The sequence below is a fragment of the Lepidochelys kempii genome, chromosome 11 (genome assembly GCF_965140285.1).
Source record: "Lepidochelys kempii isolate rLepKem1 chromosome 11, rLepKem1.hap1, whole genome shotgun sequence".
NCBI lineage: Eukaryota > Metazoa > Chordata > Testudines > Cheloniidae > Lepidochelys > Lepidochelys kempii.
In genome coordinates, this window is record NC_136390.1 from 69833779 (window position 1) to 69852350 (window position 18572).

Genomic DNA, 18572 nt, shown 5'->3' on the forward strand with positions numbered 1-18572 from the left:
TGTTTCATCCATTACTTTCCCAAGAAAATCCAACCACTATTCGCTCACAGAGACACCACCGATTCAGAGCACTTGAAAATGACAGCTTCGTCCTGGAACTCTCCATTTAAGGAGACAGGATTTTAAGTAAATTTTCCCTTTGAAATTCCAGCCTGCACTGTTATCTGAGGAGCTTAAGGGAATAAGTCACACTACTCCCATTGACCTTCCAGGGAAGCTGGGAAGCTGGCTCCTTTAGCCTCCTGCAGCCTCCCTGATTTGATAGCTCAATGCCTTCATACTTGAGCCCACACTGTTTTTCATGCTTTCTGCCAAGTTAGAAAACCTCAGTGATCTCTAAACTGACACCACTACCACATGATTCCTGCCATGGAAAATGTCCAACTCTGACCGATTACCCAGTTATTCCTCAGAGTGCATGGGATGGGGGTGTATTGTCCAAGCAGAGTTGGGTGGGAAACACCATGACTGCGTACGGCATAATGCCAAAGGGACTGCTGGGGGCTTCCCAAAGTGATACTTGCTAGGCCTGTTAAAAAGGTGTAGGGTGTGTTTCCTGCTGCCACTGGCTGGAGGTGGTGGTGATCAGCCTTCATCCCCATCCTAGTCCCTTTGGGCTGTCCAGCATTGCCATCAGTGCTAGAAATGTCCCGATCCTCCCAATCTCAACCCCACACAGCTGCATTGTGGCTCTCTTCTGCATTGGTGCACACAGGGAATCCTTGTGCCCTTGGACATGGGCATCTCAGAGCCAGCTCATGCCACTCTTGCCCACAGAGGAGCAACCTTACACGGTGAGTGGTTCCATTAAAAGGAATAGGGCTGGTCCTGGAGTACAGCACTACCCCGCCTACAGAAAGCGGCACAGCCTGGCCCATGACTTGCCCCTCAGTAATGGATGAGCTGACCACGATTATGCGTGTGCTGAGTTTTTCTGCTTAGATCTGCTTGGTAGCAAACTGGATAGGATCGCGAAATCTTACATATACTGCAAAACGACATCACAGTCCGACGTTTCGCTCAGTTGGGCGCAATCCCTGTCACCCCCCAGTATCTCTGGTTTCTGGGGGTTTTGCTTAGAGAGGGCGAGATTGTGACCCACCCCGATGAGCTGTTATTTGCAGAGGTAGTTCCCATTGACCACTCCTGTGAATAACTGATCCCCATTGGAGCGCGGAGCTCACAGTCTGGCCTAGAGAAATCGGGTTTTGGCAAATATTGAAATTAGGCCCAAAAAATGGTTTTGTTTTTTCATGAAACCTCAGCAAACAGTAATGTCCCTGATTTCACTTGGGCTGTGAAATGTTTTACACTGTTCTGGCACTTTCCCCATGCTCTGTTCTGCCCCTGACTACTACATCGCATTGATTTGGCGCTTATGTCCTAGGCTAGGTAGAGGCACGTACAAGCCTAGCACATTCCCTGCAAACCTATGCAAAAAATAAATAAATAAATAAAAATCTGGGGTGCATGCACCAGCTGCTTGGCATGTTTGATCTGGTGTGGTTAGTGCAAGAGTATGTGCAGATATGACTAGAGACCTGGCACAAGCCGAGTTCAGGCTAGGCCCAGTTTTACGGATGACTTTTTAAAATGCTTGATTTTTTTTTTGTTTTTGCTCTCTTTGCCTTTTCAGCTTTTAACCCTTTCAGAGTCATTTAACGTTTGCACATTTTGAAATTTAGATTTGACAGATCCTTGCTTGCTGGATTTTGACATGGGCACACAGTGCAAGGAGTATCAGGTTATGTGGTTCTTTGACTACAAAAACAAGATCTGCACCCAGATTTGGTATGGTGGGTGTGGCGGTAATGCCAATAGATTTGAGACAGAAGCTGATTGCATTAGCAGATGCTTGAAGCCATGTAAGTACCACATGGGGTTAACCATTTTTGCACTTTTATAATATTGTCAAATAAAATTTTAGATTGGCAAGAAATTTTGGTTGAAAAACAAAACCCCACACACTTTTTCCCCTACAGCAGCTGAGAAAGTCATGCAGCAACCACCCCTTGAGAAAAGATTATTGCCAGGTAAAAGCACAAATGCAGCAGATCCTGCATTTAATCTCACTGCTCTGGCCACTTCTGTTGCAAGCTTTGCCACTGTGGGACTAGGGCAAATGTAACCAGAAAGTATGTTTTTTTCACTTGTCCACTTGACCAGCTGTGACCACTTGACCCATCACGTGCTTTGCATGGACACGCTGTTGGCATGCCTCATGTTGCATCCAGAAACGCAGTGTTGACACGAGTTAACTGTAACTACAGTTAACAAACTGTAGTTACAGCAAAACCGGGTTGTTTATTTCATGATAAGTATATGGTCACTGAATTGGAGAGGATTGCAATCACAAGGAAACTCGTGTTAGCACTGTTGTGTTGTCCCCTGGTAACTGTGTCCCTAACTAATGCCATCACTCTGCTGTATGCATTACTCCTGGGGGAATTCTGCGCCAAAAATCCAAAATTGTGCACCAAAAAAAAATATCCAAAATTCTGTGCCAAAAATGCAAAATTCTGCATATATTATTTGTCAAAATAATGCAATATAAGAACACCAGTTTCACTTATTTTGGTAATTTATTTAAACTACCATACAGAAAAAAAATAACGATAACTTCCTGAACAGTTAAGTTACAAATACTTGGTAATCAATACCCTGCAATCCAGTTATAATCCTGGGTTTTCATTTACTTGTATTTTGGCATTTGGTGTTCTGTAAAGTAGAATGTCACTCTATATGGCCAAGACTTTCACACATGAAAATACAGTTTTGCTCGTCATTGACCTCCTTTTTTTTTTTAAATGGATAAGTAAAATAGAACCTGAGCTGTAATCTAACCCCACTGTGCCTCTCTGGCGCAGGAAAAAAAGCGAGAAAGCACACAGATCTTCCTAGCTGAAGAGTCCGTTACTGTCATTTCCAATAAGGCTCCTTTACACCACTCTGGCAAGGTAAAGGAGCCTTAATTGACTGATGAGAAGACTTCACTAACAATGGGAACATTAGCAGCCTGCCTGCTTAATTGTTACATTTCTGCCCCTTCTCAGGGACAGAGCCTGCTTCACAGAGCCCTAGGCCTCCAAGTCCGGGATGCAGCAACTGCGAGCACGAGGGACAGAGTGACTCTCTCTAGGGACGCATGCACACTTCCCCAGCCTCTCTCCTCCCCTGCACAGTGATCTGCTCTCTCTGCTGCTGGCTGCTCCCAATGGACTTGCCTGGGCTGCCAGGGAAGGGGCATGTGTTCCCCACAAATTTCTTTGCTCCCCCTTTTTTCCGCAGGGGAGCCAAGAAATCTGCAGAAGGTATGAATTCCATGCCCCTGGGGGCACAGAATTCTCCCAGGAGTAAAGTAGTGTGGATCTGTACACTTTTCTTTAATTGAAATACTTAATTGAAAAATATTCCTCATTGCTTGGGTCTTGAGTCCAGATGTTCCCCTTATGTGGAAAAACCCTCAAGAAATGGAGAGTGGGGGGAACCCACACTAGAAAACTGCAAAGTTCTCCTCAAGGAATTTCCTCTGCTGTAATGTGGGGGTTTGCAGCTTTGTAGACTGGACAGAGGGTGTAGCCTGTGATTGCATGGGATCTTGACGATCAATGCACAACAGACTTCCTCCTCCATAGCGATGGCCACAGGACAAAAACCTGAATAGAAAAGAGTCCTGCCAGCATTGATGAAGCCCTGTCTCCCTGCAATGGTTGTGCCCTAGCCCGCTCTCTGGGAGGGGAGACAAACCCAGGAAGGAAGCTAATGCCAGAGAACCACAGCAATGTAGTGCTAAAAGGAGCTTTGAGAGGTCGTCTAGTCCAATTGCTAGAGGCAACATACAGTGTTGCCAAAACAGCCATCCGGGAAATGGGATTCTTCTTCAAGTGATGGTCCCTATGTGTGAAATATACATAGGGACCACACATCTCGAAGAACCTCCAGTTACAAGTAAGTAACCTCCTCTTTCAGTAATGCAAAAATTTTGAGTTTTTGAAAAAAAAATCATCCCAAATCAGGAGGAATTTTTTAGGGGAAAATTTCAATTCTGCAGAAACTAAATTGTCCATCAGCAAATCATTCTGCTGGAAAATTCTTGACTACCTCTAGTAACCAACTCTCATGAGTTCAGTGTAAGTCTCATGTTATTTCGTGCTTTGCTGAATATCACGGCTCCTGTAGTTTAGTTATATGCTTATTTGGGAATCTTGGCTTTAATATTTCCTTTTTAAAAAGCAAGTTTCTACCCTTCACGGTGGCAGAGAAATACTTCAAAACGTGATCCAAGTGCATGCTAGAGACTCAAAATCCAAAAAGCAAATAAAAAGAATTCCCAAATGTATTTATTTATTTTTAAATCTTTTAATGTTTCAGCCATCTCGGGGCGGGGGCAGGGGGAGGTGAGGGCTGACTCATGAGTTTTGACTGCTTGGGATTGGTAAAGGGTGGTTTGATCACAGTCTGTAAGTACCCACAGTGGGAACAGAAATTTGATAGTGGACTCTTCAGTCTAACAGACAAAGGTATGACCCAAGATACAAGGGCTGGAAGGTGAAGCTAGACAAATTTGGGCTGGAAATAAGGTGCAAAGATTTAACAGTGAGAGTTGTTAACCATTGGAACAACTAACCAAGGGCTGTGGTGGATTCTGTATCACTCATCATTTAAAAATCACAACTGGCTGTTTTTCTGAAAGATCTGTTCTAGCTGAAACAGGAATTAATTTGGGCAAGTTCTGTGGCCTGTGTTACACAGGAAGTCAGACCTGATAATCACAGCAGTCCCTTCTGGCCTTGGAATCGATGAACATTAATTCCTATGTGGATTTTGAAGTAGAAATACACCAGAGGAGCATGCCACAGAGAGCTGCAGAAATTTCGAGATCAATAGTTTGTTGTGCCGAATGAGATTTCCGAGTCCTTTATATTAGAAATAGGTTGTGCCCTGTCACCAGTAAACTCTGGAGAGAAACAATGATTTGTGGACCACGGTTTGAGAACGCTAAGCCAAAGGGAGCATATTGCTAGTGTGGAAGCCTTTTCTGGCTTCGATTCAGCTAGGCACGTCAGCACATCCTTAACTCCATTCCTGTTCAGGAAAGCACTTACTTAAAATTAAGAACGAGTTTAAGTACTGAAATCCCATTGACTTAAAGTTAAGTATGTGTTTAAGGACTTTGCTGAATAGAGAGGCCTTGCTGAATCAGGGCCTAAATGAATAGATTTGCCAAATGAGATCTATTTCTATGTTATATTGGTTATGCATTGATTGGGTTTCTCATGTCCCTTGGTGACGTTTCCAGTGAATTTTGTTGCTTAGGCTAAAGTGATATTTCCAGTACATAAAAGGTTGTTACAAGGAGGAGGGAGAAAAATTGTTCTTCATAACTTCTGAGGATAGGACAAGAAGCAATGAGCTTAAATTGCAGCAAGGGCGGTTTAGGCTGGACTTTAGGAAAAATTTCATAACTTTCAGGGTGGTTAAGCACTGGAATAAATTGAGTAAAGTTCAGGGTCTCCTAGAGTTCTGTCCCTATCGAGAGAGTGTAGCTACCATGTGACCTTATTTTTATCTCTACCTAATCAATCAGCCATTGCACTTACTACTCCATGGGATGCATTTAGTTGTATTAGCCTTCATTTTGCGCTTGGATCAGTGCAGGAACTCCAGGGCCAAGTCTTCTCACTAGATTCTGCCGGCCTCACCATTGCCATTTAAGGCATGTATTTTTTCTTGCCTGTGACAGATACTGAATGGCTCAGAAATAGGCAGTGCTTTTTACATGGCAGGCTATTTAAAATAAATAGTGTTATACTAAACAGATAAATCGTGTTTCTGTGAAAGGCTGTGGTTTTATAATCCCGATTCCATGCATGGACTGTCTTGGTGGTGAATCTATCTGGCTAATATATCACTTCTTGCTAGGGCAGGGAGTGCTGTCTGGTATGTCCTCCTATGCTATAACCTCAGCTAAGAGATTTGTATCTGTATACTGACAAAAACTGGACCTTTATACTCTAGGTAGGGCAGGACACATTGTAGCCAACAATGACTCTGATGATGGTCCTAAGTATATTTTTTAGAACCTGTTAGCAATTATTTATGATCTGTATTCTAGTAGTTCCGAGGACCCCAATGAAGGATCAGGGTAGCTCACTGAGCTAAAGCTGCAAACTCTTTCTGCTTTCCCCGCCAACCCCCCTGGGGTCCCTCTGCCCTATTATACATCCCCTTCACCAGGAGGGTGTATCGAGTCCACGCTCTTTGACACCTGGCACTGAGTCACTAAGGATCGTGCTGTGACCAGAATGGAAATGGAAAGGCTTGCTAACATCACACCAGGTCCCATGGAGAACTGTGTGAATAAGTGATTTTTTGGTTCACTTGCAGAACTGAAGAAAAAAATGGTTCAGAGCAACCCAAAATAAACATGTTTTGATTTTTTGGGTGAAACAAAAAAGTTGAACCAAAAGTGTTTTGAGTTAAATTAACTATTTTGTTAGTTTTCAAAGGTTTGGGGGCTTTTTAACTTTTTTTTTTAATTGTGTGAAATTCCAAAATGAAAACTCAAAATGGTTTTGGTTCGGAAATGCCCAAACAAATCATTTTGACATTTCCAAATTTTTTCTGTGCTTGACCGAAACAATTTGCCACAGTCTACCTGAGCCTGCAAATTATTTTGTTCAACCCAAGTCTGCTTTCTTCAGCAAAAGAAAGTATTTGCACAAAAATGTTTGCTCTGCGGTTGCTCTGTGGAGCAGCCCCCTCAGCTGGGGTAAATCGTGAGACTCATTTACATGGGCTGCACCTGTTTAGAATCATAGAATATCAGGGTTGGAAGGGACCCCAGAAGGTCATCTAGTCCAACCCCCTGCTCGAAGCAGGACCAATTCCCAGTTAAATCATCCCAGCCAGGGCTTTGTCAAGCCTGACCTTAAAAACCTCTAAGGAAGGAGATTCTACCACCTCCCTAGGTAACGCATTCCAGTGTTTCACCACCCTCTTAGTGAAAAAGTTTTTCCTAATATCCAATCTAAACCTCCCCCACTGCAACTTGAGACCATTACTCCTTGTTCTGTCATCTGCTACCATTGAGAACAGTCTAGAGCCATCCTCTTTGGAACCCCCTTTCAGGTAGTTGAAAGCAGCTATCAAATCCCCCCTCATTCTTCTCTTCTGCAGACTAAACAATCCCAGCTCCCTCAGCCTCTCCTCATAACTCATGTGTTCCAGTCCCCTAATCATTTTTGTTGCCCTTCGCTGGACTCTCTCCAATTTATCCACATCCTTCTTGAAGTGTGGGGCCCAAAACTGGACACAGTACTCCAGATGAGGCCTCACCAATGTCGAATAGAGGGGGACGATCACGTCCCTCGATCTGCTCGCTATGCCCCTACTTATACATCCCAAAATGCCATTGGCCTTCTTGGCAACAAGGGCACACTGCTGACTCATATCCAGCTTCTCGTCCACTGTCACCCCTAGGTCCTTTTCCGCAGAACTGCTGCCTAGCCATTTTACACATGTTTACACCACCTGTAGATCAGACGATCCAACTTTGGCTCAAGTTTCAAATATGTTTGTCACTAAAAAGATCCAGAGAATCTTGTTTGTGTGCAGATTGCACATCTCCGGAAACAGCTCCATGAGGAAAAGCATCTTGACCCTGACATACTATGTGCAGATATTAAGGTCAGACTGGTTTCAGTGGACCGGGCCGACCTAATATCAGGTACATTCAGTTAATAAGTTAACTAAATATAATAAGTTATATTCAGTCTACACTGTCTACTAAGGTGAGCGTAGAGGGATTATGTCTCAAATTATCTTGGTTCGTATGGCCTCTATATCATTCACAGATTTTGTACATATGAGAAAAATATAGTATTTTAGGGCAGAAATGGGGTAACTCAGGTGACGAGCTCCACAGACTGTTGTAAGCCCTTCTCACCAAAGGATTTCCCGTGTGTGCTTGGGAAAGAGAATTCAGCAGCCAGCGGCAGCAAGCCGATAAGGCACATGGTGCAGGCTGGGGTCTGACTCTAACCAGGAGGTGTCCTCTTTAATCACGGCACCAGCTGACATTGGAAAGGCTTCCAGGAAGTGAATGCATGGTGGAGTTCTGACCTTTGGCTGAGCTATGCTGGTTTACTTGTAACAGTTTACAAGGTATGCCCTTGTTATTGTGAGGAAGGGACATAGCTATGTGGAGCTATTTCCAGATCGGTATCTCTATCACACATACATATATAATATAGATACTATAATAAAATGAGCTACAAAAATATAGTCACCTAATTTTGAAATTTGCTATCCATCATGTCACAACCTTGCCAAACCCAGGCATAGCTAATCCTAATGGACAATCCTTTAAATTGCACACACACACACACCCCATACACAATCACATCTGTCCCTTGCTAGTGGGCTCATTTGCGACATTCTCGGTGAGACCCCACTCTGTGCAGCCATAACAGCTTGGTGCCAGGAAAAGTGGAAGGGAAAAATGTAAATGTAGATTTGACAGTAGGAGAGAAAATCCTGTCCTTTGGGAGGAGACTGGAGAGGTCAGTGTGCAGCGGCCATGTGGCTTCTTAGCTTACAGTCATTGGAGAGGATCGAGCACCACTCCACAGGTGCTCTGTCCCTCATCACTAGATGTGAGTTTGTTCCCAGTATAGCTAGGACTTAGGAATGAGACTTTTTTCACTCCCACACCTGAGCAGCTCTCGCTACACAGACTAGCCTGTGCACTGAATTCGACATGGCCTAGATTTTAAAAAGGACTGGAAGTGGGCTTTTCGCTCAATATTGTTTGTAGTCGATGTCTGGCTTCCCTCTTCCCTAGGCATGGTTAGCCATGTGAGAGTGGGGAGCAGACAGGCCATACAGCTGCTGGAGTTTCCAGTACCCTCTGGTACTGCTGGGCCACATACACTGAAGCTAGTGCAGCCCACTTCCCATGCTTAGCTGGCCAGTTCCACTGGCTGGCGCAGAAGGGACTACAGACATAGCCCTGCCCTCTCCTCGTCCTCTTTTGGCACCTCGCATTCTTGGGGATACTTGGAAGAAGCAGGGACTATGTTCCTATCAAGATTCTGGCCAGCCCCTGAGTAGTGCAACATGAGGGAAGGGGAAGAGCTCCCACACAGGGGCTGGCCAGATCGTGTGCTTCACAACTTCAAGTGATCTCTTGCAGGGACCAGGAAGGAATTTTGTCCTTCCTGGAAAACACTGGATAGTTGGCTAGGTAATTGTGGGTGGGTGATGGTGGTTCTGACGTTATCTGAAGCAGCAGCTGCTACTGGATTGATGGACCAATAATCTGATCAACTGGTAATTTGTATGTTGTAATATGGAGATTGTCTCTTTAATCCTGCATGCCACATGTACCCAGCGATCCATCTGTCTCCGTCTTCTAAGCATGCACCTTCTGAGAGGCCACGTCTGACTTTGTGTCAAATGGTATCTATGAAACCATGGAAGTGCAGGAGCCTGTCTGGGAACGTGGTGGTGGTGTGTGCATTTATCAGTTGCTAAGTCTTTCTCTTTCTCTATTTATTTGTAGTCACAGATATCTGTAGGTTGCAAAAAGAAGAAGGAACCTGCAGGAATTTCATGCTCAAATGGTACTATGACTCAGAGACCAAGAGCTGTGCAAGGTTCTGGTATGGCGGCTGCGGTGGAAACGAAAACAGATTTAACACCCAGAAAGAATGTGAAAAAGTTTGCGTTCCTGGTAAGTGGAGTCCCTTCTGCCACTACCCAGCTCCCTTTGGCTACAATAGCTGGAGAGAGGCAGTGGAACTGTTGGCAGTTAATCATAACTTAAGGTCATGGAGCCAGCTCATCAGCTAGTGTAAATTGGTGTAACTCCATTGACCTCAATAGAGCTGTTCTGATTTACACTAGTTGTGGGTCTGGTCCATAATAGTTACAGCATGAGGAAATTGTCACTTCCAATCTGATACCAAAACACTGGCTTCTGATTACAGAATGCTCCAAAACCTGTATCACGTGGACATTCCAGAAATTGACTGTCAAGGAGCTCAGATACTAGTTCTGACAGTGACTACAATCCCTTTTTCCACACAAGACCTGGGCTAAACCCCAGTCAAGTCAGTGGGAGTCTTTCCATTGACTTCAGTCTGCTATGGATTAGGGGCACGGGTGCACTGAATTATCCTTCTTGAAGCCTCTCTTCCAAGAGGGGGTCTTGCTCCACCCCATTGATTGCCCTGGGCCAAAATTTTGAGTGTAGCCTAGTGCAAGGACTTGCTGCATATGGGGAAGACACTAGACCCCAGCCCATTAGGAATCAACCCAGTTGTGGTCTTGCTGTGATCACCTGCCTTCCTTTAGATTAAATTTATGTGTGCAAGAGATCTGCGGGCACAGGAGGACAGCAGAGAGCTGGCAGGACAAAAAGCACCTTCTATCATGTGCTGTGGTAGAGCTCTTTAATTTAGGACAGGAGAGTACACAGAAGAGGATTCATTCATACACCGGACCTGGGACGACAGCTCATCCTTGACGTGTTCCACACTTCCATAGCCACGTGCACATCTCTGGGGCGTGGCCAGAGAGGATCAGGGCATCTCCCAGTTGCAGTAGCCCATCAACCCTTGTATAAATGGCCTCACGAGAGGCCACTTGGGTGATGACCTTGAGGAACAGCATATTTAGAGCTGTGCTGTGCTACTTGCACATACCCCTAGTAAAGGCCAGCACGTGTAGTCTACACCCTGACCCAGGATCTGCATGTACTTCAGGAACAATTTCCCCCAGGGTGTTGTCCCCTGCGCTGCTGGGAAATAACTCTGCAAGGTGCCGTGCACCGCCCCCTGCATGGGCGAGCTGCTCCACTGGCCAATGTGCTGGGGGTAGGGTCAGGGCTCCATGGACTGCCTACTCGCTCCCCATCCACCTGCCTCTGAGGGCAACATCTGCCCCTGCCTGCTCCTGAGCTGCTGTCGGCATAGCCTGAACACAGGCTGTGAAAAAGGGGTTTTCAGTGCTTAAACATTGCCTTGTTTGAGGCCGTAGGTGGTCTCCTGGCCACACACTAATGTTGTTTTTTTTCTCTCCATTCAAATTTCAGCTCACATTAATCCTGGGGTTGTCACGACAATAGGAACCTAAAGACAGCAACATATCAACACATACCTCTCAGAGAACCAGGAGTCAGCCAATGCCAACTTACCCCTGTAGAAGCTAAGGGTATAGACTACCTTGCACTGTACTATTTCATGCTTTAAATTCCAAGCAAACCTTGAAGAGAGTGTTTTGCTGCATGACCTATCAATATGGTGCTAAACTGTTTGTGGACTGAGTACTACATGTGTCCGGGTTATAGTGTATACCTTCAACTTTATGTAATAGTTATCCACTGCAGATTATTTTGTTTGAACATGTCTACAAACTACCATTTCCTTCAGATTCTGGCATTATGCCTGTTTATGGCAATGTAAAGTCTAGAAAATAAGGGACAAAATAATTTCACTGCAACTGTTATGTATTTGCTTGTATCATTTTCATAACTGAGCATAACTTTAGATGGAAAGCCTATGTGTAAAGAAGTCATTAATTCTGATAAACAAGCAGTTCAGTTTTTCATTCTGTTTTTACTCTTGCTGGATTAGATTTCAAAGGGATTCTTTTTTACGCATTTGTGACATATGTGATCAATCAAACTAAAAAGAAAAAAAAAGCAAGATTTCTGAATACAGATGCGCTGCTGGGACCAACACCTCAGTTAAAGAATTTTTAAATCGTGGTGTAGAATGTTTTTGGCATTCCTCTAATGTTGTGTGTTTTATCTTTTTTGTTTGTTTGCAGGGCTGGGGATTTTTTTTTATTGTGATTTTTGTTTTTAGGAAGTCTATACAAAAGAACTTTTAAATAAAGTCTACTGGAGGTTTTGAAAGTCTTGTAGTTTCGTGCCGTCTTAACTTCAGTGGAACTACTCCCATGAGCAACGTTAGCACATAAAGTCAGAGTCAGAGTTTGAGGCCAGAAGGGACCACCGGATTATCCAGTCTGACCTCCTGTATAGCACATGCGTAGGTCTTTGCAGGATCAGAACCTCAATCATTGATCAAAATAAAGAAACAAGGAACTTAAAGTGGGTTTTAGAGACTGAACAATAAAAATACTTAGAAAAAAGAACAGGAGGACTTGTGGCACCTTAGAGACTAACAAATTTATGAGAGCATAAGCTTTTGTGGGCTTCAGCCCACTTCATCGGAGGCATAGAATGGAACATATAGTAAGAATATATATATATATACACACACACACACACATACAGAGAAGGTGGAAGTTGCCATACAAACTGTAAGAGGCTAATTAATTAAGATGAGCTATTATCAGCTGTTATACTGAGCTCTTCTGTAGCAATTCTCACCTATAAATCTCAAAGCACTTGACCAAGGAAGTTGGTATCATTATCCTCATTTTATAGATGGAGAACCCGAGGCACAGGGGACAAGTGACTTGCCCAAGCTCACCTAGTAGGTCCATGACAACACTGGGAATAGAACCCTGTTCTGCTGAGCTGCTGTCCAATGGAATAACTATTGGACCATGCTGCCTTGTAAAAGACCATAAAACACTGATTTCTTGTATGGTTCAGTAGCCAAGACAGTGGTTTGAGATCTGAGGCGACACCCACTAAAGCCAACTACATGCCCATTAACTTCAATGGGTGCAGGGTCACCTCTTTAGGAAGCTTCCATGGTAGAAAATATAGCTGGCACAGGCCATTGCCGGTAGGCTAGGAACAGTGACCTTGATTTCAGCGAGCAGCCTCCAGGTGTGTAAATGCAACTTTGCACACACCTCTGCCCTTACTTTTGATGCACTGTCACCCACCTGTCAATGCCAGAATTGGGGCAGAGTTGCAACATCCCCTTCCCAATGAGTAACGGGAGTGGCCCCCCCCTGCAATATCCCTTTGGGAGCTGTCGGCTGCTCACCACCCCAGATCGGCCAGTTCTGTGGGGCAGTGTGCGATGGTGCGCCGGGCCAGGGCCTGCCATCCCACCTTCTTTGATGTGATTTGCATGTATTGGTTACTATCAGGGAGCACCCCAATGTGCCCCTCCCAGGGCAGAGACTGCGGGTGTACCTGATGGTTATGCTAGGGGGGGTGGAAGAAGGCTCTGTGAGCCAATGCGGCCCTCACACAAGGCCCAGCATGCACCATGCTCCATGTACAGAGTCAAATCAGAATTGAAGAGGCATTTTATGAAATGAGAGGAAACCTTCCAGCATGGGGATGAGTCACCCAAAGAAATTTGCCTGCCAGGCTGGACGATGCCAAAATGAGGTGTCAGGATTTGGGTAATTATCCGAGCTCAAACAGCAGCCGAGATCTGATTCCAGAGCCAGCGTCTGAACCGAATTGGTGGCAGTCACATTGTGTCTGGCTCTGAATGGTGTGACAGCAGCCCTGCCAACACAAACACACGGGGCAGTGGGGAATAACACTGCCCCTTCACACTGACCTGTCCATCCAGCAATCCAAAAACCTCCTTCAGGCGCTGGGTCCATTTGGATCCAAGCCCCAGAAGATGGATCTGGATCCTTCTGTTTTACAGGACATTAGACTAGATGATCAGAATGGTCCCACCTAGCCTTAAAAGAATCTATGAATCTCTCTTGTAGAAGAATTTGGTCCCAGCCACAACGGCCATCAAGAAACAGCCGGTATCTTTGGGTTTTCCACCTTACCCAGTCTGGAAAAAGTCTGCAGAAAAGGAAGGCTCTGGAGCTGGAATTTTGGATATTTCCAGTGCTGCCCATGGCAATTGTAATATTTTAGCACCTGGTGTTCCCAGATTTAGTCAAGACTACCCTAGAAAGCTAATGCCCAAGGCAAGGCTTTGAAAGTGGACTGTGCCATCTTCACTTGCTTGGTCAGAGAATCCTGATTTAGATCAACAGGCAGACGAGTGATGCTCACATCAGGAATTCATATTAGGCAAATTAGTACCCTCATATTGAGTCATACCCAATCAAAGGGCATCCATTTCCTTTGAAAGGATCCCGAAAGCCTAGCAGGTTAATCCAGGAAAAGGGATCCCGCAAATCTCTCTAGAATCTGAATTAGCATTTGTTTCCACAGGGACAAAAGCCAGCGCATATTCATAGGATTAAACACAGTGAAAAAGTGATGCTCAAATTATGACAGGGTTACATTTGATTGACACAATTTCTTCTGATACCCCAAAGTGCCATTAACACTCCATCTGTGATGTCAAAGAGCCACATTCACCCCAGTAGCACAAAGAATTCCCAGTTTGAGCTCCATGTGCCAATGAGGACTACCCAGGTGTGGTTCTGGCTACAGGTCCTTTCTCTAGGGCTCTGTCAGGAGCCGTCAGCTTTAAGTTCAGGTGTGCAGTATCGGCACATCCCTGTCCTGCTTCAGTCTCCAGGCCCTTAGGAAACTTTCCCCTGTAAGGAGCCCAGCATCAAGGAGTCTCACAATATCTTTTTAATTGCGGGCTGCAGGACGATTTAATAGCTGTTTCGGATCTAGTATCTGGTTTTTGTGAGAGCTCACGGAGAAGAGCAGCTGGATTATATTTTCCATCTGATCCAAAATATTTTACATATTGGAAAAACCAGGTTAGAATGGCTCAGAGGCACATAAATACATGCAAAAAACCCCCCCCAAAAACATTATTTCAGAGGAGGATTAACCATTGGAATGGTCAAGTGAAATCCCTGGCTCAGAGGATGTTCGAGAAAAGCACTCTGCCCTTTGTCGGGCCTTTATAGGAAGAAAGAAGAGGACTTGGATTCGAGTCATTGGTGTGACTCATCTAATACGGAACATGTATATTAATCAGAAAACATCTTTCATGGGGGATTTTTAAAAATCGCCTTTGGGAAAGGGAATGGTCTGTAAGTAGTGTTACCAAAGCATTGTATTGCATTATTAATGTTAGGTTAGCACCTGGAGCAGCCAACTGAAATCTGCCCCATTCTGCCAGGCATTGTATATGAATATAGCAAGAGACAGTCCCTGTCCTGAAGAACTTAAAATGTAAATAGATAAGACAGATACAGGTTTAGAGGGGGTTTTGCTCAAGATCACACAGCAAGTCAGGTGGCAGAAGGACCAGAGCCCATGTGCACCATCTCCCGGTCCAGTCCTGATGCAGGGCACCATGCTGCCTGCCTTTTGAGTGACATAAGCAAAGCAGGCAGGAGGATAAATCTGTATTCTGAACAGATGTTGATGGACTAGGCAGCAGTTCTGCGGAAAAGGACTTAGGGGTGACAGTGGACGAGAAGCTGGATATGAGTCAGCAGTGTGCCCTTGTTGCCAAGAAGGCCAATGGCATTTTGGGATGTATAAGTAGGGGCATAGTGAGCAGATCAAGGGACGTGATCGTCCCCCTCTATTCGACATTGGTGAGGCCTCATCTGGAGTACTGTGTCCAGTTTTGGGCCCCACACTACAAGAAGGATGTGGATAAATTGGAGAGAGTCCAGCGAAGGGCAACAGAAATGATTAGGGGTCTGGAACACATGAATTATGAGGAGAGGCTGAGGGAACTGGGATTGTTTAGTCTGCAGAAGAGAAGAATGAGGGGGGATTTGATAGCTGCTTTCAACTACCTGAGAGGTAGTTACAGAGAGGATGGTTCTAGACTATTCTCAGTGGTGGAAGAGGACAGGACAAGGAGTAATGGTCTCAAGTTGCAGTGGGGGAGGTTTAGGTTGGATATTAGGAAAAACCTTTTCACTAGGACGGTGGTGAAACACTGGAATGCGTTGCCTAGGGAGGTGGTGGAATCTCCTTCCTTAGAAGTTTTTAAGGTCAGGCTTGACAAAGCCCTGGCTGGGATGATTTAATTGGGGATGGGTCCTGCTTTTGAGCAGGGGGTTGGACTAGATGACCTCCTGAGGTCCCTTCCAACCCTGATATTCTATGATTCTATGATTCTATGACTAAAAGAAGCCCTCCTGCTTCCTGGATAGCTCAGTGGTTTGAGCATTGGTCTGCTAAACACAGGGTTGTGAGTTCAATCCCTGAGGGGGCCATTTAGGGATGTGGGGCAAAAATTGGGGTTTGGTCCTGCTTTGAGCAGGGGGTTGGACTAGATGACCTCCTGAGGTCCCTTCCAACCCTGATATTCTATGATACCTTTTCTTTCCATCCCACTCTTCTCTCTCTCGGCTCCCCCTACTGTTCCCTAGCGTGTATTGCATTTCCTGGCTCCTGCTCTATTCCATTAAGTACAGACACAACAGAGAGATTGTTGTGGGCTTGGAATGCCATATGGGGAATAATGTAATATAAAATGGTGCAATTAACTTCTGGGTTTAAAATAAATCTCAGTCTACAAAGATAAAAGGAAATAAGGCCGGACAGAAAGGGCCTGCACCAAATATAAACCTACGACTAAGAATTCAAAGTTGCAGCAGATGGGAAAACAGAGCAAAAGAGCTACCAGGAAAATGATAAACATTAATGGTGCTCAGTAACTGCCTGCTCTGAAGTGTGTTAAAAATGCTTCACCGCATTAAGGAGGAGCTAAGGTAAAAACAGTTTTTAAGCCGGGACTTAAACCAGTGACTTTGGAGCTGGGAGAGCTTTCCAGATCTTCAGTGCATGCGTGATTCCTAAGGGCCAGACTGTCAGCCCTACCCTCATGGCCAAAACCGTCTTACTCCATGATGTCACTGGGAGTACCCCAGAGTATGCTGCTGCCCACCATAAGTGAGGATATCTGATCTTACATGCACTATAAGGTGGGTAGAAAGCTGGCTAGATTGTCGGGCTCAACGGGTAGTGATCAATGGCTCCATGTCTAGTTGGCAGCCGGTATCAAGTGGAGTACCCCAAGGGTCGGTCCTGGGGCCGGTTTTGTTCAATATCTTCATAAATGATCTGGAGGATGGTGTGGATTGCACTCTCAGCAAATTTGCGGATGATACTAAACTGGGAGGAGTGGTAGATACGCTGGAGGGGAGGGATAGGATACAGAAGGACCTAGACAAATTGGAGGATTGGGCCAAAAGAAATCTGATGAGGTTCAACAAGGATAAGTGCAGGGTCCTGCACTTCGGACGGAAGAACCCAATGCACAGCTACAGACTAGGGACCGAATGGCTAGGCAGCAGTTCTGCGGAAAAGGACCTAGGGGTGACAGTGGACGAGAAGCTGGATATGAGTCAGCAGTGTGCCCTTGTTGCCAAGAAGGCCAATGGCATTTTGGGATGTATAAGTAGGGGCATAGCGAGCAGATCGAGGGACGTGATCGTTCCCCTCTATTCGACATTGGTGAGGCCTCATCTGGAGTACTGTGTCCAGTTTTGGGCCCCACACTTCAAGAAGGATGTGGATAAATTGGAGAGAGTCCAGCGAAGGGCAACAAAAATGATTAGGGGTCTAGAACACATGAGTTATGAGGAGAGGCTGAGGGAGCTGGGATTGTTTAGCCTGCAGAAGAGAAGAATGAGGGGGGATTTGATAGCTGCTTTCAACTACCTGAAAGGGGGTTCCAAAGCGGATGGCTCTAGACTGTTCTCAATGGTAGCAGATGACAGAACGAGGAGTAATGGTCTCAAGTTGCAGTGGGGGAGGTTTAGATTGGATATTAGGAAAAACTTTTTCACTAAGAGGGTGGTGAAACCCTGGAATGCGTTACCTAGGGAGGTGGTAGAATCTCCTTCCTTAGAAGTTTTTAAGGTCAGGCTTGACAAAGCCCTGGCTGGGATGATTTAACTGGGAATTGGTCCTGCTTCGAGCAGGGGGTTGGACTAGATGACCTTCTGGGGTCCCTTCCAACCCTGATATTCTATGATTCTATGATTCTATGTGCAGTGCATGGAAGGAACAGGATCTTAGGTGTGCAGTGCATGGAGACAAGAAGCACGCTCTACTGGATAAACCATTAGACTGGGATCCTGAGTGAGCGCTGGGCTCAGCCACCAACTTCCAGTGTGACCTACTCTGTGCCTCCATTCCCCGTCTGTCAAGCAGGGACACTTTCCTACCGCTTCAGGGCGCAGGGGGGATGCTCAGACACTACGGTGAAGAGAGAGGTGGGAGATATGACAAGAGATGAAAGAAAAGTTAGGAGTGGGAGTGTCTTGTGGATCAGCCATGGGACTGAGTATCAGAAGTAGAACCAGGTGAAATTTTTCTTACAAAGCCTTTCCACACCAAACAATGGAGATCGGGGTCAACTAAAACTATTCACAAATTCCACTTGATTGAGGCAAATTGTTTTGGCAAAAACAAACAAAAAAAGAAGCATTTTTCAGGAATGGTGAAACCGTTTGCTTTGGCATTTCCAAAACAAAACATTTTGACTTTTTGCTTTGGAAAAACATTTCATTTTGGATTTCCCCTCAATGTTATTTGAATTAAAAAAAAAACTTTAAAAAAATCCCTCAGAACTGTAACAAAAGGTTTTGTTTTGATCAACATGAAACTTTTGTGTTGTTGTCAATTTGGCTGATCATAGGGGCCACAGAAGTCCACACAGAGACAGCTGGATTATGGGACCAAATATTTCTTGATGCTGTCTTGAGCATGTAAAAATCATTGC

At 45.0% G+C, this 18572-nt stretch overlaps 1 protein-coding gene across 1 annotated transcript in view; it reads left to right on the forward strand.

Moving 5' to 3' along the window:
• The window catches only part of COL6A3 (collagen type VI alpha 3 chain), a 109249-nt gene extending 97326 nt beyond the window's left edge, over window positions 1–11923 (forward strand). Inside the window, exons 43-46 of the mRNA XM_073306772.2 lie at window positions 1686–1865; window positions 1983–2033; window positions 9566–9736; window positions 11099–11923. Coding sequence (XP_073162873.1) covers window positions 1686–1865; window positions 1983–2033; window positions 9566–9736; window positions 11099–11139 — 443 coding nt within the window. The 3' untranslated portion in view covers window positions 11140–11923. The remainder of the gene's footprint in view (window positions 1–1685; window positions 1866–1982; window positions 2034–9565; window positions 9737–11098) is intronic.
• Window positions 11924–18572: the final 6649 nt, after the last annotated feature.